The following is a 21,283-nucleotide window of genomic DNA, read 5'->3' as shown; positions in this document are numbered from 1 at the left end:
GAAATTACCAGTCCACTACGAACGCTTCCCCTAGTGATCCTCTTGGAAGAAATTCCCTGGAGCCAAACAGTTTGCACTTCCGGTTGACAATGGTCGCAAACCTATCCACTTGAGGGGTTCACTAAAGGGTGAAGATCTCTTGAAGGACTTCCTGAGCTAGTTCCCACTCGTGGGAGACACTGCTCTGCCTGCTCAGAGCGTCCGCCGCCGTTTTCTCTCCTGTTAGGTGAACTGCCGATCGAGATTGCTTCTTGAATTGCCCAGAGCCAGAGCTGCATTGCTTCGCTGCAAAGTGGTAGTGACCCTACACCTCTCTTGTTGAGGTAGTACATGGCCACTCTGTCGTCTGTCATTATCAGGACATTCTTTCTCCGTGCAGAGGGCAGGAAGGCCTTCAGCGCTAGTCCGATTGCCCTCAGCTCCAAAAGGTTGATGTGTAGTTTGGACTCTGATGGAGGCCAATGACATACGATTGTCAGTTCGTTGGCGTGGGCTCCCCACCCAGTGAGTGAAGCGTCCGTAACTACAGTTATCTCCGTCCATGGCTGCCAAAAAGATTCTTCTTTGAGAATGTTGTCCTTGCAAGCCCACCACAGAAGGTCCTGAGAGAGACTGCTCAGAACCTTCAGGTGGTCTGACATTCTGCCTGCGAATTGGGACCATTGAGTGCTGAGAGCCCATTGGAGGGATCTCATTCTGAAGCGGGCCTCTGGCACCAGAAAAATGCAGGATGCCACGAGACCGAGCAACCTCAAAGAAATAAGAAATTAAAATTATTTTTTAAAAAAAAGAAAATCGAAGGCCAGAAGATGCTGGGCACTCTGGAATTTGGTGACCATCTGCAGACTATGTTGAGCTCTCACCTCGGGTGGTGAGGCTTTCCCAGAGGAAGCATCCAGGACTGCTCCAATAAATTGGAGTCTTTGAGATGGTATCATGTGGGACTTCTTGTAATTGAGGGAGAAGCCCAGTCTGTGAAGAGAGCGTCAGGTTACGTCGAGATGTTCCCAGGCTTATTTGGGTGTACATGCCCTGATCAGCCAATCGTCTAGATAGGAGTAGACGTTAATCCCCCTCTCCTGAGACTCACTGCCAGCACCGCCATCAACTTGGTGAAAATCCTTGGGCGTATATAAGCCCGAATGGCAGAACTCAAAACTGATAAGAACCGCCAACCGCGAACGTCAGGCACGGTCTGTGTTTGAGATGGATAGGCACATGAAAGTAAGCATCCTGAAGGTCCAATGACACCATCCAGTCTTGGAGTTGGATAGCCTGAAGGATTTGGGAAAGGGTAACCATCTTGAACTTGTTCTTCTGAGGAACTTGTTCAAGTTTCTGAAGTCCAAGATGGGTTTCAATACTCTGTCCTTTTTGGGAATCATTAAGTATGGGGAATACCAACCCTTCTTCCTTTCCGCCACTGGTACTTGTTCTATAGCACCTTTCTCTAGCAGGGTCACAATTTCCTGCACAAGGAGTGGTTCCCGGAACTTTCAAAGAGTGCTCCCCGGTGGATGATCCTGAGGCCTTTTTTTAAAAAAAAAGGAAGGCAGTAACCTTGGGCTACAGTTTCCAGTGCCCAAGCATCTGAATTAATGCCCCGCCATTCTTTCAGACGCTGAGTAAGTCTGCCTCCCACCAGGGTCCTGTGATCAAAGCCTCAGTGGTTTTGAGGCAGCTGAAGTGGCGGCTGAGGGTAAAACTACCAGAACCTGGGTTGGCGTAACACCTCTCCCTCGTCCACCACGAGGGAATCTTCTCTGACCAGCTTGTCCTCTTGCTCTTCCAATTGAGGCGTAGAATCCAAAAAGATGAACCGGAGTAGGGCATGTTGAGGAGTCTAGACTGCACATCTGGTGCAAATCTAACACACTGCTATGTTGTCTGCAATATCCAGACCTGATTGGAGGCATTCACCCATTGCCTCCTTACCATCCTTAATTGCCAGGAAGCCGTCTCTCTCTTTGCCTTTCGGGATGTGGTCAGCCACCATAGCTACGCAGTCCCACAGGGTAAACGTAAACAATCACAAGGTACAGGTTCCGTTAGTTGACTTTAATGCCATATTACCAGCAGTAAATATTTTTCTGCCCAGGCATCCACTCTTATCATCCCTATCAGGAGGGATAGAGGGGTATGCTGACTGCTTAGTAGATGTAGCAGCCAGAACCACCAAACTTTCTGGTGTTGGATGTTTTGTCAAGTACTGGACATGGAGATGGGTCGTTGCTGGATGGTCTATACTTTCTAGCAAAATTTGTATTCACTGCAGCCGTAGTCTCTGGTGTCTCCCAATTGTCTGAGACTTTTTTTGTAGTGCAGTGTGAAATGGTAAAATTGGTGCTTTTTGGGAACCCTGATCCAACATATCTGCCAGGTCATCATGCTCAAAAGAAGGAGTAGGCCTGCTCCAACCTAAAAACAATCACTTTGCTCGTCAGTTTCTTATATGAAGAGTCTGCGTGGTCAGTAGGATCTAGTTAGCTGCATTCCAGTTCGGGAGAGGTATCTAAACCACTGGCCGACTGAAGGTTATCATAAAAATCTTTTAATCTAGACTCTTCTGAGATAAAATCATCTGGCACATTAGGGGTGCCATATTGTAACCCCAAATGGTGGTGTGTTATCTTTAGGTTTATTATCTTCATAGATGTAGGTTAAAGACTTTAAAAAATCTTTCTTGGGCAAATGTTTGAAAATAGTTTCCTGGGTTACCACTGGCTTCCACAATTGCGAAGTAATCGTCGACAAAAACTTCAAAGACGGAGTCGATTGTCAGAATCGACTACGACACTGGAGTCAACGGCTCCAAGGGTGTCAGCAAAGATGTCGATGTTTTCGACTTATGCGTTTTCGAAGGAACCCTCGATGGAATGGATTCCCGACTTGAGGAAGTCCGACGATTTCTCGTTGGATCAAGATTTTTCTTGATGCTGAACCGGCGTATGGCTCGGTTTAAAAGATTTCGTCTTCGAGTTCCCTTGGTCTTTATGCAGATCGAAAGGGGCAAAGGCTTTCTGCTTGTCCTTCGAGGGGGGGGTGGTCGGGCCGCATTCTCAAAGATTTTAAGCATTTAATTAGGAAAGGCATCCCATTTTGCTGGGGAGCCAGACTTAGTTGGACATTTGATTACCTCAGCCGAGGAATCACTAGAGGTCGAAGGTGACCCGTGATGCCGTTTGTTGGCCTTCTTCGAAGAAGACAACGAAGAATGGCATGATCGACTTCTCGATCAAGACCATTAAGATTTTTTCCATGGAGGAGAATCCCTTGACTCATCGGTCTCTCGTTGAGCTCTTTGAAGGGGTCTTCCAGAGCAACCTTCCCACTGCCAATTTACCTTTACGCTTCCTTAGAGCCTTTTCGGTCATCGCCTTATGGGAGTTACAGTCGGAGGTACGGTGACCAGCACCAAGGCAACACAGACATATGTGGCGAGGGTCAGTGATTGACATCTTCGATCCACAGTCTTGGCACTTCTTGAAGCCGGTCTTAAGCGTTGATGGAGCCAATGGGGGAAGACATTTTCATTGATCGAAAATATCGACATTCACAGAAGAACCGAAGCACGCCGTAATTCTTCGGAGTGTTGGCTCAGAAAAACGGAACTAAAGCCAACAGGCACTGCATGCGCTACTTATACCGACTGACGTCGACAGTCGAACTGAGGCCCTCAAGGTACATCACGAGATGATACAGCACACAGCGCCCCTTTTGAAAAATGTCCCGAAGCAGCAGAAGCTGGAAAAATTATCATAAGATCAGGAATACGAGGGAGGACACAATCCATTCGAAATTAGTATTTAAAAATCAACATGTGCCTATAGTTTAGGTAACTGCAAATTGTCATGATACTGACATTTTTCTCTCCAGAAATGCTGGGAAAAGGCCAGATCTACTTTCTATACCAACTGTTTTTCCTCATTGATGTGGCTAGTCTATCAGCAAAGCATAGCGACAAGGAATGCCATCTTAAAGTGTGATTTGGAGAGGTTTGAAACCTGTATAAAAGCCGAGCAAGCTAACAGTGCATGTAACCAAGATGAGACTTTAGAAGCTTCAAAGAAATTGCACATGATCACTGCAGAATACTAATAAGGAATAATACCATGAAAGAGGAAAGAGTCAAACCCATGTTACAGCAGGAAGGCATTCCCTCCCTCCTTCCTACTTTTTTGTAGTGCAAACAACCATTTATGAGTGTGGTGGTTCCTTAATGGCTGAAAGGATAACCCTTGGTGATCATTCACAGCGTGTAGATAGGATAAATATGTTATATTGAAGCCATGGCATGAATAAGGGGTGAGTAGCTTAGGCAAGCCGATTAATTTGCACTTCCCAATTACAGCACTTAAAGAAAGGTGAGAAGGCACCAGATAGTTGCACATTGAACACACAACAGGGAAGGGCCTAACTGGCAAATCTAGAACACGCCATCAACCATGCCACACTGCATTTAACATCACTCACTGCACAAGCACAGGAGTAGGAACAGGCAACAAAGTACAACAAATAAAGTCCCAACAGGTTCTCTATCTTTGGAAGGACCAATACTGCACACCAGATTTTGCATTGGTTCAATCTTTTGCTCCACGCTCAGGAACAGAAAAGAGCCAACCTATGGCCCAAACTATTCACAGTCAGGATATTTCTCTTCATATTACAGCAGCCACAGGATTAAGTACCCTGCTTTGTGGTGCTCTTCATGAAATACATGGTTCATTTATTTTTGCTGATCGTCATCTCGTCGACTTTTCAGTATACACCCCCCCTTTGCAGGGTTGCACCATCATTCTGAAGATAAAGTATTGAGTTGTCTGAACCACAGTTGTATGGTACCTGCGGAAGTGGACCAAGTGGAAACATTGGAGACACTGTTGTAGACTTCTGGGAGAAACAACCAGGGATTTTGTCCCATGTCCCCAAAAGCATGACTAATACTATTTATTGCCAAAAGTCTCAGTATGACATCTGAGCACAGGACCTGAGCAAGTTAAAGTAAAGATTAAGATAGATTTCAGCCTGCCAACAAACCTAGTAAGGAAGGTCAAATGAGAACCTGGGGATTTCATATTTCAAGCATTGGTTTCTCCAATCCAAAACGTCATGCCTCACATAACCCTCAGCACATCATTTATGACAATGTGCCCCATTCTCAAGACTGACCCCTTCCCCAGATCTTTATTGTACAATCTACCTACGATATGGTGGCTTAGATTGGCAGCTGCAAAGTGAGACAGTGAAATGGGAGCAGTCTGTAGAGGCCAGTGGAAGGAGGCCAGGTTGTTCTGCCCGATCAGGTGTCCATGTTTTGCTAGGACTTCTAATACTTGGTGCCTTGCAATGTCATGTTAGGATTTGCTATATGTGGGTTCAAGATGGTCTGCACCCCCCCTCACCAACCTGCCCACAGAGTATCAACTTACCTCTCCCCGTACAAACATGCCCATTCTCGCAACACAAAATAAATATACCAACATATCCACCAGCACATGGCAGCTGAACACTCCTCCCAAATTGCATCAAACAGCACTACACCTATACAAACAACTTGCATAGTAAAGCCCTGGACAATGCATCAAATCATTCTAGGCACGGTGCTCCCCTCTAGACCAAGAAGCAACGCAGGTTTCAGTGCACTGTATAAGAACCTTTAACATAAAATGCCTCAGATTGTGGCTCAAAACACCCATAAACAGATCCACACACAGCTCTCAGGTACTTCTGCATGCTTTCATCAACACCAAAGCTATCCTGCAGTTTCTCTCCCCTGCCATGCACTTACCTAATCCTCCAGCCCTCTTCCAGAATGCCTGGAACCCTGAAAATGGCTGCAGTGTCCAGTAGAAGTACCAGTTAGACAATGTAGCATTCCACGCATCCACAAATATAAACAGCACCGTGCACATGGTAAAATTAATTGGTGGATCCAGCCATTTCTGCATTAGCTATTCAGGAAAATTCAACACAAGTAGGCTAACACTGCTCATCATAGGTTGTGCAACTATGGAAATAAATCTTTGACACAATCTTCTTACAAACAAATGTTCAAAATGAGAAGAAACGATCAGGAGAAAGGAACAAGTTACTTACCTGTAACTGTTGTTCTCCAGCATGGGTCTGGCATGGATTCACATGCTCATGAATATTCCCCGTCAGGCTGGGAATCCTCGGTAAAGAAAAAAATCAGTATCAGTTTTGTTTCTGATCTGTCCTTCTTAGTATTAACCAATCACTGGTCTCTGGGTCATACTGCCCCCAGCCAATGACTGCCCTCTCCCTAACCCCCACCTCTGGCAGCCATCTTCAGATTTGTTAGCACGTAAAGTGGCAGTATGACCAAGTGAAGAGCCACAGAGGGGTGGGAGGGTTCGCATGTGAATCCATGCCAGACCCATGCTGGAGAACAACAATTACAGGTAAGTAACTTGTTCCTTCGCCAGCATGGGGTCTGGCATGGATTCACATGCTCATGAATATAAGAATACATAGCAGTACACACATGCACAACCACGGGAGGTGGCAAAAGGCTCAACATTAAGCATTACATAAACACAACATTAAGCAACTCTTACCTCCTCACCAGGCCCACCTTCAGGCGAACAGGTTGCGCAGCACTGCTTGGCCGACTCTGGACTCCTCCCTGGAATCCTGGTCGACGCAGTAGAGTCTCGTGAAGGTGTGCGTTGACCTCCACGTAGCAGCCCTGCAGATGTCCAGCAGGGGCACACCAGACAAGAACGCCGTAGTAGCAGCCATCGCTCTGGTCGAATGGGCTCTCGGACGGCCGGGCAACGGTCGGTTTGCTAACCGGTGACAGTGCATGATGCAGCTGGAGAGCCATCTGGAAATGGAAGCCTTCGAAAGAGCCTTCCCCTGGTTCACAGGTCCAAAGTTCACAAACAGCTGTGATGTCTTCCGAAAACTTTGTTCGGTTCACGGAGAACTTAAGCGCTCTAGCTACATCCAGCAAGTGCAAAGTCCTCTCCGCCGACGACAAAGGCGACGGGAAGAAAACTGGTAACACCAAGGGCTCGTTAAGATGGAAGTCCGACAGCACCTTGGGCATGAAAGAGGGGTGCGTCCTCAACACCACCCTCGTATCGTGAAAAGTAAAGTATGGGGGCTTGCAGCATAGGGCCTGAATCTCTCCCACGCGTCGTGCGGAGGTGATGGCCACCAGGAATGCTGTCTTCCACGACAGGAACTTCAAAGGAGCCAAATGCAAAGGCTCGAATGGCGGCCCCATGAGCCTGGTCAGTACCACGTTGAGCTCCCACGCCGGGGCCGGAGCCTTCATCGGCGGGAACGATCGGAACAGTCCTTTCATAAATTCCTTCACCAGCCGATGAGACCACAAGGATGGCTGTCCTGTAGTTCTGGTGTATCGGGAGATCGCTGCCAGATGTATCTTGGAGGCATGAGCTAGTCCAGCCTTCGCCAGCGACAGTAGGTATGGTAGCACTTGAGGTGCCGTAATCCATAGAGGGTTGATCTGTGCACGGCACCAGAGAACCTCTTCCACTTATGTCCGTAGCACTTGAGAGTTGAGGACGCCCTGGCTTTTGCAAGGACCTCTCTGCAGTCAGCCGGGATATCGTACCCTCCAAACTCTAGTGCTGCAGGAGCCAGGCCTGCAAGTTCAGCGACTCCAGGTCGTGATGAAGGATGGCGCCTCCTTCTCTGGAAAGAAGATCTGCTGACAAGTCCAGAAGGTCCGGGAACCAGATCTGCCTCGGCCACGCCGGTGCGACGAGGATCATCTTGCACCGGGACCTCTTGAGCTGGTTGATGAGTCGGAGCAGCAACGGCAACGGAGGGAACACATGTAGGAACAGGCTGTCCCAGGGGAACGAGAAGGCATCGCCCATGCTCCTCGGCTGGGGAAACCTGCTGGCGAACCTCTGGCATTTGGAGTTTGTCGCGGTTGCGAACAGGTCAATCTGGGGTTTGCCCCCATCGCTGAAAGAGTCGATCCACTTGATCCTGGCGTAGTTCCCACTCGTGGCACGAGCGCAGCTCTCTGCTGAGTGAGTCGGCGATGGTGTTTTTTATCCCTGCCAGATGAAACGGCACCAGAAACATCCCTTGGGCAACGGCCCAATGCCACAGATCCTGGGCTTCCTTGGATAGGGCAGGGGATCTGGTTCCGCCCTGCTTCCGAATGTAGATCGTGGTGGTGTTGTCCGTGAAGATCCTCACCACCTTGCCCTTGAGGGAAGGGAGAAAGGACCTGAGGGCCCAGAACACTGCACAGAGCTCCAGGATGTTGATGTGGAGCGGCTTCTCCTCCGGGAGCCAGAGGCCTCTCGCGTTAAGCTCGCCGGTGTGTGCTCCCCACCCCTCCAGGGAGGCATCCGTCGTCACCATTACATGGTGGGCCGGGTCTGAAAGTCTGTCCCTGCCGCCAGATGAGTGTGGGTGCCCCACCACCGGATCGCTCATCGGAAGGTCTCGTTGAGAGGGATCCTGTCCTCGAAGCTGCCCGTTGCTTGGATCCAGCAGCCGTCGAGGAACTCCTGTAGAGGGCGCATCCGAAGCCTGCACAAGCGCACAAGATATATGCAAGAGGACATCATCCTGAGGAGGGACTTGATGGACCTCACCCTGGCCACGTCCGTGACCAGCAGACGCTGCACCTTGCCCAGGATGGCCTTTGTCCTTTCCTCCGACGACGACGAGGCCAGACGCGCCACTGTGTCGAGCTTGGCTCCCAGAAACAGTGCGACTTGCGAGGGGACCAGGTGGGATTTCGGTAAGTTGGAGAACCCCAGGTCCGTGAGCAGCTGGACGGTCTTTGCCGTGTGTTCTACGGCGAGCTCCCTTGTCCCTGCATGGATGAGCCAATCGTTCAGGTAGGGGTAGACGTGGATCCTCTGCAGGCGCAGCCGCGTCGCCACTGGTGCGAGGCACTCGGTGAAAACCCTGGGTGCCGACTACAATCCGAACGGGAGGGCCTTGAACTGGTAGTGCCCTCCTTGGACCACGAACCTGAGGAACTTCCGGTGTCCTTTTAGAATGGGGATGTGGAAGTATGCATCCTCCAAATCCAACGACGACAAGAAATCGCCCTCCTCCAGCTGTCCCAGCACATGCTGGAGGGTGACCATCCGGAACTTCTGTGCCTTGATGTACTTGTTCAGTCTTTGCAGGTCCAGGATGGGCCACCATCCTCCTGTCTTCTTTTTCACGAGGAAGTACCTTGAGTATACTCGAGCCCCGGAGCCTCTTCGGGACGAGCTCGATGGCACCTTTCTTGAGCATCAAACTTACCTCCAGTAGTAGTTGAAGGACGTGGTTTTCCTTCCTGGCCACGGGAGGAATGTGGGGGCACTTTTTTTAGAAACCTGAAGGCATGCCCCTGGGCCAGGGCGTCCAGCACCCAACGGTCGGTGGAGATGGACTCCCACACGCTGATGAACTTCGCCAGCCGGCCTCCCACCGGGGTGCTTCGGTGGGGGCCCGACGCCACAGTCGGTTCAGTCTTGCTTGGAGGACGCCTTGCCGCCTTGGCCTCCCTGGCGACGAAGTGATCCACCCGACTTGCCTCATCCCCTATAGGCTTCTTGCGGCGAGGAACGGGCCGCCTGGCGGTACGTAGAGGAGCCACCGCCGAATCCCTTGGAGGCACCTTGCTTGCCTCCGGAGTTCCGAAAGGATGGCCGTCGTTGCTGGACAACCCCTAAGGCCCGAGCTGTCTCCGTGTCCGCCTTGATGGCTTGGAGGGACTCATCCACTGTTTTCCCCAAACAGGTTGTTCCCGTCGAAGGGCGTGTCCAACACCTTGGTTTGTACGCCCTGGCGGAAATCTGTCGCCTTGAGCCACCCTCGCCGTCTAAGGCAAACGCTGTTGGCTAGCTGGCGGAAACCGGTGTCGGCAATGTCCGTTGCCACCGTTATGGTGTGGTCCGATGCCACCTCACCTTCCTGCAAGATCTCCAGGGCCTCCGCCCTCTTGTCGTCCGGTAGGAAGTCCAACAGGGGGGCGATCTTGTACCACAATTCCCTGTCGTAGCAGGCCACGATCGCAAGGGCGTTGGCTGCCTTAATCATTGTTGCCGCCGAGATAACTTGTCGTCCCATTGCACCCAGCTTCTTTCCTTCGCCGTCCGGCGGGGAAGTTGACCTTGAGGCCAATCCACCCCCCCGCTTTCTTCTTGGCTGCCGCTGAGACGACTGAGTCAGGGGTCGGTTGCACCCTAAGGCACAGGGGGGCCGCGTCGGGGACCCGGAACTACTTCTCGTACCGATCCCTCTTAGCAGGCGTCATAGACAGGTTCTTGACAAGGGTGAGTCCCTCGTCCCAGATGTCATCCAGCAGAGGCACAGCGAGGACCATCTTCCTCTTGGCCTCGCGCCGTTGGTAAAGGAACCCCTCCTCTTCCACTTCTCTTCGGGGCAGAGCTGGAAAAGCTTGGATGCCCTGACAATCATAGCGTGGAAGGACCCAATCTCGTCGGGTGGGGAGGCCTGAGTCGGAGGGAGATCCGTCCCGTCGTCACCGCCGTAGTCACCCGTGCCTGTCGTGGCCGTGTCCGTTCCCGTGTCATCCCCAGGGACGGAGGACGGGGGCAAAGGTTGAGCAGGCCGAGGGGGCTGAAAAGGCAGGGCTGGATGGGTCCGTCTCCTCTTGCGTACGGGACTTCCCCGACGGGCCCGGTTCTAGCTCCTCCGTCGGGCCTGGCTCCGGCTCCTCCGTCGGTGGTAGGGGCAATCTCGTCCTTATCTCCATACATAAGGATTGTATTGCCAACAAAATGGCCGCCGAGTTGTCCTGCGGCTCCGGAAGCAACTGTTGACTTGGAACCTCGCCGGCGCCGCCGTCGCTCTCGTCGTCCTCTTTGTCGGGATCCTTCCCGTGGGACCGGACCTCAACGCCCTCGTCGAGGCCCTCCAAGACTTCAACCAGCTCCTCCTCGGAGGCTGTGGCCGTATCCACGATAGCCACTGCCCCCCCCCCTTTTTCCGCCGGGGTCTTCATGGGGGTCTTCTCGATGGGCCTGAAAGAGACTTCCCTCTGCGGTGGCAGGGAAACTCTGGGCCCCGAGGTCGCCTCCACTGATGCAGCCTCCACAGGCTGCGTCAGGGCCGCCGTGATTTCCTCAATAGAGGCCTTAGCCGGGTGAGTCAAGGCCTTCATCACCTTCTGTGGGCCTGTGGCCGTCACCTTGGGGGAGGGTCACCGCCTCGCTCCCCCTCGGTTGGATCCTTAGAGCCCGACCGGGGCCTCTCCAGAAGCTTCGCCAGGTTCTCGGCTTTCCTCTTCCCCGAGCCAGAGCGTTGGCTCGTGGTTGATGGCGGAGATGATGCGCCCTGCCTGGCAGCCGAGAGCCTGACCGTTCAGCGCTCCCGGTCTCACGGTGTTCCCGCAAAACGCGCAGTCTTTCTCCACGTGCGTTTTGTCCTCATGAAGGCAGTAGAGGCATTTCGAATGCTCGTCCTCCTTGAACACATTCTGTAGCTGGCATCCAGGACAAACCCTGAACAGCTTTCCGGGCATCGAGCTTCCTTTCTCCTGAGGCATGTCCGGGTAGGCCTCAAACTTCTGGACTCTCCAAGAAGGGCAACTCGACGAAAACTTCACCCGTGAGGGGCGTAGAAAAATCCAAAACGGGTCCCCGTTGATCGGATCGAGAAATGGTGGAGCTTGAGGCTCTGTTTAACCGAAAAATTTGAAAATCTCTTTGAAAAAGGCACGAAAGCGCAGCAAAGCTCAAGAGCTAAAGCACGAGGACTCCCAACACTTGAATGTGTGGTAAAAATCTGAATATGGCTGCCAGAGGCGGGGCTTAGGGAGAGGGCAGTCTTTGGCTGGGGGCAGTATGACCCAGAGACCAGTGATTGGTTACTACTAAGAAAGACAGATCAGAAACGAAACTGATACTGTTACTGATTTTTTTCTTTACCGAGGATTCCCAGCCTGATGACGGGGAATATTCATGAGCATGTGAATCCATGCCAGACCCCATGCTGGAGAAATAGCCTTGTCTATTCATTTACAGCAAAATGAAACTCGTGTGCAAAAATCACTGCAACAATTACAATTTCTCAGGTTTCCCAATCTTGAGCACTTGGATACCCAATAGTTAAGACCCAAGAATTTCTTAAAATATATTAACTAAAGTACAGAAGCCAACCACATGACAGTTTAGTGTTTGGAAAATGGGATCGCAGTAGTTCATATATACATTAATCAAAACCTGATGCGATTAGCATCAAAAGCATGTACATTACAGTATCTCAAACCATTACCTCCAGCTTTTGTGCTCGGTCCCTGCTCAACGGTTCCAGAAGAAAGTTAAGGTTGTTGTCATCTGCAAGGGACCGAAGATCAAAGTAGTATTTGGCGTAAACACTGGCGGGTACATTAATATTAAATTGCAGCAGTTCTAAGAAGTGTCTTTCCATCTCGTTCCTGGAATGTTGAAAAGAAGTAGGTTACACCTGGTAATCAGAGGCAGCAGATTTTAGTTTAATTTAGCATTGCATCTATGTTCCACACCATAAAGAAATATGTGGGGGGAAATACACTAAAGTTAAAGTATACATTGGCTGGAAAAGAAAACATGACTTATTTCGATCAGGATCCCTTTGTTTTCAAATTGCTAAATTTCACCAGGGCTTCAATGCAAATAAAGATTACATTAGTTTGGTGTTTGAAGCAAAGAGTACTGTTTTTTGGGCTGTGCCAGAAGAGGGTGGCAAGATCTATTGTGTTATATTTCTAACTAATGAAACAAGTAGTGTTACTTTCTTTCTAGAACAATTAAAGGGGAAGTTCATGCAATTTTATTTATTGTTTAATAAGATTCCCCACGATTAAAAATATATATTAAAATTATTATTCATATGTAAACTTTTCTGTAAATGATGCTCAAAGTCCAGACTATGAGGCATCAATTTTGTGAAATAAACCAGCCTCCTGTGTTCATGTTAAACTATGTCCTCGCTGAAGTAATCGAGCAAAAGCCCCCTATTGAGAACTTGCTGGCAGGCTACAGCTTGCCAGCGTAGTATTTATAATTGCTGGTACTTTCATTTTAAGTTTACCACGGTACATATCAGTTGTCTTATGATTTTTATCATGGGCAATCTTTTTAAAAAATATTTTTTTTTAGCAAACTACCCCTTTAATATGTTTTCTCTTCGATCATCAATTGACTGGTGTAAAAGCTACTCAGACAGCACTTCAGAGCTTGTAAATACCTGCCGGTAGACGGCTGTTGTGTTTTAAAGGCTCGTTGTTGCTCCACGACTCATTCAGTGACTTGGTCCGTGTAGGAAGTTAGCACGCACAATTGAAGGTGAGCATGTTAGTGGCAGGAAGACACGCGCATTGTATTTACACACAATTTCCCGCTGCATGTTACCATTTGGTCTGTGACTGGGGTGTAGCCTCAGTGTGATTGCACCTATATAGACACAGGACACAGCTGACTAGCGGCTGCTTTTATTGTACGGCATGAGAGTTTTACAGTGACACAGGATTTATACTTCATTTCTTGCTGCATGCTACCATTTGGTTGGTGACTGGGGTGGTGCCCCTTTAAAACTGCTCCGATACAGACACGGTACACAGCTGACTAGCGGTTTCTTCACTGCACGGCATGAGAGTGATATACACTATGATGCACCCTCGTTTCTGCTAATGCATGGGGAAAAACGTGGAGAACATGAGGCATTATAGGTTGTTCATTTTTGCTTTACAGATTGGTACTGTGAAATGCCATAGTATTTTGTGGATCTGGTCCTTTTTGCTCCGCCAGGGAGGTTTTTCCTGTGTTCCCTGCAGTGGGCATCTCTACTTGTGTGGAGGTAATTATCACTATATTTGGCATGAATGTGCTACAGCTGAAGTCTTTTAGTGATAGTGATTTTTGGCTGACAGAGTGCATGGTTTCTGAAAGTTGGTTTGTCCTTTTAGGTGTTGCGATATCTCGGCAGACTGACGCCTTGTGAAGTTTTGGTTTCTGATTTGCGAGAGATTAGCATACTGGTCACTTACAGACGTGCTTTGGAGGTTCACCAATTGAAGGTAAATCTTAGGGGTCCATTTGTTCTAGACCCGTGTGAGGTTGGCATCATGGCTTGAGCAGACTTCTCATTTACATTTTGTAGTATTTCCCCCCCCTTTGGAATTTATTAGTATCCTCTGTTTTTTCCTTTACAGACTCTGTTTGCCTGATACTGCCCATTCAACACGGTGTTGAGGAGAAGAGTGGATGTTTTAAATTATCCCCTGAAGAATGTTCGCCCGAAAAGGGCTCTGAAGAACAGAAACATGTTGGGATTATATGTTTTTAATGACACATTGAGGTTTTTTGTATTTTGTTATGTGATATCGTTTGTGTCTTGGGTATGTGTATAATTTGAGGCCTAAGTTTTAGATACTGTGGTTTTAGTGTTAGTAACTACACTGTTAGGTGAGGGTAGTGTTTTATGTTTTACTTGAACAAATTTTGAATGAACAAAATGTTTTTTGAAAGTTAAAGTGTTGCATGCAGTCTATGTTCAAACTGTAGGCACAGTTCTGTTTTTTCTATGGCTCGATATTCATCTTTTTTAAGAGGATTTCATAAAGGCTATGATGGAAATTCAGACTGTTACCCAACAAATTATGTTCCTTCTCTCATATAACTTTGTGTAGGATGGGACTTTGTATTTTGGTTTAACGGCACAATTTCAGGTTTCGGGGTTCAAATTTTTTTACCTCTTTGCTGTGGGTACCTTTACCCAGTCTTCAGCAAATCATTTTTTAAAAATTTCACATGCTTTCTTGCTTCACTGGAGGCATTGGTTCACCCATTATCAACCAGCCTGCTTTTCGAAGTTCAAATGCTTGTTTAGCAGTAGGCCTTAGTGGAGAGTCGCTCACAATTCAGTGTTTCAGTAACAAACCACTTTACAATGGTGTCCACCAAGGTGCTTTGAATCATCTTCTAATGTCACTCTAATATGCATTCTTCTTCGTGTTTTTTCTTGCGTTTTAAGCACAAGTTCTGTTGTCTTTTGCTCCGTTTGCTGCATTTGCCCTCAGAGCAGTGTACAGATTCGTAAGCTTCTCATCTGTCCCGACTCTGTAGTTTACAAATTCTGCTTGAAGTGTTTTTCTTGTGTTCAGATTCTTTTCCCAATCTGTCTCCCACGATGACGGACACTAGATTCTTTCCATTCTGCTTTCACGGACTGGCCTCGGTTACCCTTTCAGCAGCCGATCTCCATCATCGGATCTACTAGTTCAGCCCTCCTCACTTGAATCAGGTTCTGTGTACGATGTGCTTCACAGGTTTGCATCGCCAGTAATGTTTTGTTGACCTTCGCCTCTGGCAGCAGGTTTGGGTAATCTGCTTTATGTATGTAATTTTCCAACTCGCACCTTGTTACAAGGTCAGTGGAGGTATGCATGGCATAGGTCTAAGAATGCACCTTCAATGCAGTTCAAAGCCTTGTGAACCTTTGGTTTGTCAGCAGGATTGGTCACCTGATCAACAAGATAGGCACAAAATAATCTCACCCTGCACCTCTTTGCCGTTCCAAAGAGTATGTTTTGTCACACAAGGGATCCTCTTCAAATGTGTTTTTTTTATGGTGGATGGAACTAAAGCTAGGGATATCTCTGTGATGGGTATTTTCCTCTGTACAGAGACTGTCACCCTTCTGTTAGAGGATTAAAATAGGATTATTGCTTTTTTGTATGGAACTGAGAAGGGCAGCAGGGCTAGACTGGTTTTCAAATCATAGAATTTAAATAAAATGTTGGCGTTGGCAATCCGCGCACAGCCAAAAACTCCAAGCCTTTTTGTTACAGCAATAGTCAATAAAATATGGTCACAAATGTCATTCAAAGTTCTGTTTGCTGGTTTTATTTGATGTCATTGCCTTGGTTTCTACCTTTTGACAATACAATACATTTACTGTTTGGAATACAGTAATGTGTACAGCCTTGAGAATGACCTAGCGCCGATTTACGTGTCGGCTGAACATAAGATTAAAGCAGCAAGCAGAACTTTGAATTAAATTTGTGACCAGAAATTATTCACCATTACTGTAATAAATAGAATTGGACTTTTTGGCTGTGCGCTGATTGCCAACACCAGTATTTTGTTAAAATTCTATAATTTGGGGCAGTTGGGGTATTACCGTCAAGTTTTGGCAACACAGCTAGTCTAAGCAAAAGATTCAAGTGCACAAGCGCACCCATCGTACGGTCATACCCTACCTCAATATTAATCTCGGTTTTTCAAATTCTATTGTAATATATTCTTCAGACAATAGCATAAGAACCCAAGATCATTTTGAATGTGCCTAGATATTTGGGGGAAGTTTCAGTTTACTAGTTAAATGCTTTGAGAAAAAAAAAGTATTGTAACTCATTCCGCAGAGGATCTGGAGAATGTCAGAGAAAGCAACATTAGTTGCCATTTCATGTTTTAACGGTCCCACCAAATTCTAGAAATTAAGTCTTGAGAGGGTAATGTTGGAAATAAAGCTACCTTTTAGAAAATGTCTTCTTTGACCATATTGCTGAGCGAGTTTGCCTAATCAAGATAGTTTTCCCAAAATAGCTCGACATGTTCCAGGTCCTAATGATTTTCCAGGCCCAATTTACTGGATCAAAACCACAACTCAATGATTACTGTTTCTATAAAATCAAAATACATCTTGTCCAAGTCCTGGAAATCACTCCACTGCATTTTTTATTAAGGTGCTCTTAAATTACGAGTGGACGGGAAGGTGTTTACACACTCAATTTGGGACAATCAATTTTGCATACCGGAGCATTCTGTGGGGGCTCCAGGTGAACAGGGGCTACACTAGTATGAATTAAAATGCATCATTTGGGACAGAGGCTTTGTGCAGATACAAAGGTGGGACACAGAATTGCCATACATATTTTCTGACAGTGGTGCAACAATTTAGACATGTCTGGTTCCCTCATTCCTCAATGGTTTCAGAGTAATGTCTTGCTTTTATGAGCAACGTCGCTGCAAATACTAACCTCCAATGACCATCCTTTTCTATCTTCCAATTTAAATTGTTCATACTGCATAGTAAAACATCAACACCACTCCTCAACCCCAGTTACACTTTAACATTCTTTGTGAGAGCCAAAGGGTACAGTGGTAATTTCATGTCCTATTTGTACCATGTTGGAGTACAAACGTGATGCTTAACTATCCAAATGGAGCACAATTTTCCCCAGAGATTGACTGCCTGTGAAAGTGAAAACCTGAGATTAAGCATAAAAGCCTTCCATATAACGAAATATAGACTCCATCATCACAATGTATTTTATTACTGTATGCCACAGATGAGTATAGGGTACCGAAATAGTATTTGTTGTCTATGATCTAGGAATATTGCCTTCGAGCCAACATATGCTTTCTTAAATCCAGCGGTGACAACCTATGGGAAAAGGAAGTTGGCTTTCTTTAATACAGCGGTCCTATCAGATCTCTTTAGGCTCAGTTCCTGGATAAGGAGAACAGCAACTCAGGAAACTTAATTTGTTGATGGCAGTTCGTGGCCAGACTTCTGGTTGCTTGCAAGTTGAAAGAGGAGAGCCTGCCCCTGTTGTAATGAATTTCTTAGTTCTATATTTCTGTAACACACCTTAGCATCACAGGGAAGACTAGCACTACAGAAATGCTTTGGGTCTTTATACAGATTGTTACTTTCTAGACTATAAACCAACTTGAATTTTTCACAGAGCTTCAAATGAAATGTGTCATTTAAGCTAACTCCTGTTGAATTCAATCCCTTAGGTATGAACAGTTGACATATTACAGCCTTTTTATATGGCTTTTCTAAATGATCTCCATTTCCCAAAAAAAAGGATCTACTTTCCACAGCAGGAGGCCCACCTTAATAATGACACAGATATACCATTTGTTTTTGTATTAAACAATCACAGTTAACCAGAAACTACATGTTAAAAAATGAATGCAAGACATACCTTGAATAAAAATCTTATTTTATTAGTCTGGAATTGAATCTGATTAAGCAAGGCAGCAAAGGAGCCAAGCCCCGATTGGGTGAGCACAGCTTATCCAATGGCGTCTCTCAAAGCACCTGAATTTGGTGGGACTTGCCATCAAAATGTTTCCCATGGCAATGGATTGTTGAAGCCATGCTCTGACCCACATTGGCAAAAGTCATGTTAAGCAGTCTGTCCATAGAAGTTGCCTGAAAAAACAGATCTGTGCACAGTTGCTGCAGTCATGTCATCAAGCCAATAAAAACACTTGGTAGCCAAGATGCTCCCACTGACATTCACACAAAGTCCCATTGCTTAGTAATGGCGTAACCAGACGTAACTTCCCCCTCCTGAAAAAGAGCAATAGCCTCCATCCTCTTATCGTATGGAAGACCTCCAGAATTGGGCCCAGCTTGTACCACAGCTCCCTGTCGTACCTGTCTAGGATGGAAGTGTTGGCTGCCTTGATACTGGCCGCCGCAGTGTAAATCACCTTCCTTCACATAGCATCCAACTTCTTCCCCTCGTTGTCCGGAGGGACTGAAGACAAGGATGGGTTAGCCGACAGTTTCCTTACGGCTGCCGATACCGCCGAATACGGCAATGGTTGCGACCTCAGGCACTTGGGTGCGGAGTCTGGCACCCAATACTACTACTCCACCCAATCACGAATTGGCTGGAGCCATGCAAGGGTTCTTCATGAGGGCTAGGCCCTCTTCCCACATGTCGTCCAGAAGGGGCACCACCATGTTTGTCTTCCGCCTGGCCTCACATCTCTTGTACAAGAAACCCTCTTTCCTGGTTTCACCGGGCACAAGCTGAAAAAGCTTGGAGGATCTGGTGATCATTGAGTGGAATGACCCGACCTTGTCCGGTGGGGACACCCTAGGTGGAGCATCCAAATGCAGAGACTTGCTGCAACAATATCCTCGTCTGTAGTCATGGCCGTATCCATCCCCGGGTTTGCTGGGGGATAAGGGGCCCGATGCGGAGGCTGAAATGGGGGCGTTGGATGAAGTTTGCTCTTTGTTGGAGGCTGGGGTACCACTGGAACCGGGCCTGGTGGCATCCCCTTCTGGATCTCTGACACCAAGGTGTGAAGAGTCAAAAGAATGTCCAGAGACCCATCCCTCGGCTGAGCTGGTGGAACTGGAAAACTAGTTGTCCTACATGCAAATAGGCGTCCTCCAGGTCCAGCAACGCCAAGAAGTCTCCTTCCTCCAGTTAGCCGAGCATGTGCTAAAACAGGATCATCCTGAACATTTGGTACTTTAGGTATCAAAGACATCGTAGGGTCTAGGATGGACCTCCAGCCACCCGTCTTCTTTCTGACCAGAAAGTATTTGGAATAGACTCCAGAGCCCCAGAGTGGTTGGAAAACCAGTTCCATCGCCCCTCCTCCGGCCTCCTGTGGACCATGTGCAAGGACCCCTGGATCTCTTTGTCTGTGGACGAGACCTCCATGGCCTGAGCCACGGCCTGGGAGGGCTGTTTCGGGTCCTCCTCACCCCTCCCCCCTTTGGGGCCTGTTCCCCCCCCCCTTTCTTGCGTGCCAGAAGACTTTGCCAAAGTCACTGCGGCGGTGTTGCACCTAGGGGGCAAGGATACCTTCTGTGCTTCAGGGGCTTCCTTCATGGGGACAGCTCCCTTAGCCGTTGAGAGCAGCTGTGACCAACTCTATTGTCGACAAAGTCCTAGCCTGCGCTGATTCTGCCCGTTTGGGCATTTCGGCCTTCTCCTCAGTCTGCGGCTTCTCAGACTTCTCCTGCAGTTTAGCCGGGATAGATTTCCTTTCTGAAGAGGAGCTAGATTGCTGGCTGCAATGGAGGCGGAGGGTGATGTCAATTATGCCCCATCTACCTTGGGCCCCGCTTCCGTGGTGGAATCAGATTTGCGGTTCTTGGCCTTGTCTTGGGCCCCCACGTATGAGGTGCCCTCAAAGGACTTAGAAGACCGATCCTCAGACCGGCCGGTCCTGGGTGAGGCATGACCCTGCTCGGGGCAGAGGCCTTGGCATTAAGACACGCTGCCAGTCTACTGTGCCTGCCTCTCGTCTCAGAGGCATATCTTGCAGTCCACCTCCTTATGGTCCGGGTGTAGGCAGTAGAAGCATTGTAGGTGCTTGTCTCCCACAAACACGTTCTGTTGCCCGCACTTCGTGCAACTATTATAGCCTTCTGGAAACTTCGACAATCTTTGCCCTTGAGGGGCACTGAAATACACCGACAGTGGATCCTTGCTGTCGGCAGATGGAGAAAAGAGCACACATGCTCTTTTTGGAACAAAATTCGAACCATTTTCTGCCAAAAACACGAAAAAAAACAGACGTAGTTTGCAAACTCAAGGACTACCAACACTGAAGCGTGTGGTAAAAATCTGAAGATCGCTGCCAGAGGAAGGGTTTAGGGAGAGGACTCGTTGGATGGGGGCAGTATGACCCAGAGGACAGCGATTGGTTTAAAGGAGAAATAAAGTTTGTTAGTGAAACGGTTTCTTTTACCGATGATTCACAGCCTGGCGACAGGGAATATTCATGAGCATGTGAACCCATGCCAGACCCCATGTTGGAGAAGTAGAAACATTCTCAAGTCTCATGAGCAAATGCTATACAACTGTACATTTTACAAATTAAACACACTGAAATGAACACTTACTAGTTATTACAATATACTTGCTCCTCCCATTTGTAGGACCTGGTCTTAATTGGAAACGCATTCAATCCAGCCCTCAGTTTGAGAGATTGTGAAGTAGGTATAGATCTCAAATTCATCTTTTCTAGAGGGTCCGGAAATTGTGTACATAACTTTCAAATCATGATTTCGATTAAAGACTAGATCATTAAATACATTCTACATTGTCCCTTTTATGGAATAGCTCATGAGTTTGCAAACCAGGGGAACAGTGGTTGAGCTACACTAGTCTGCAGCTCACCCAGGGCAGAGTACAAAGTCGATTAATTGCCTTACATGAGCATTTATTTACATTACATTGGTTTCCCTGCTCAGAGAGCATGCCCGAGTGCCATGGGGGACAGACAGAATGCTGCTTAGGAACTTGTTTTGCAGGAGTCTATGAAGTCTACTGACATACAACCCCAAACCTAGCTACCATAGAACAAGACAGGAAGAAACTTGCCAGAAAAATATTTAGAAAAGCAGGCAAGGAATTCCCTCCAAATGTACCAAATACAAACTTACAACAACTCTGGCAGCAGGGGGCGCGGAATGGGAAGGTCTGGATAAAAAGTTCCAACTGCCTCATCTGGCAAGAGTCGAGGCCAGATGTAGGTTTCAAGACACGATT

General features: G+C 47.8%; 1 protein-coding gene across 1 annotated transcript in view; it reads right to left on the bottom strand.

Moving 5' to 3' along the window:
- CCNYL1 (cyclin Y like 1) overlaps positions 1-21,283 on the bottom strand; it is a 561,203-nt gene that overhangs the window by 68,249 nt on the left and 471,671 nt on the right. The window contains exon 9 of the mRNA XM_069615590.1: positions 12,256-12,418. Coding sequence (XP_069471691.1) covers positions 12,256-12,418 — 163 coding nt within the window. The remainder of the gene's footprint in view (positions 1-12,255; positions 12,419-21,283) is intronic.

The sequence above is a fragment of the Ambystoma mexicanum genome, chromosome 9 (genome assembly GCF_040938575.1).
Source record: "Ambystoma mexicanum isolate Mex_15411 chromosome 9, UKY_AmexF1_1, whole genome shotgun sequence".
Classification (NCBI taxonomy): domain Eukaryota; kingdom Metazoa; phylum Chordata; class Amphibia; order Caudata; family Ambystomatidae; genus Ambystoma; species Ambystoma mexicanum.
The sequence above is the reverse complement of the archived record's forward strand: the minus strand, read 5'-3'. Positions and strand labels throughout refer to the sequence as shown.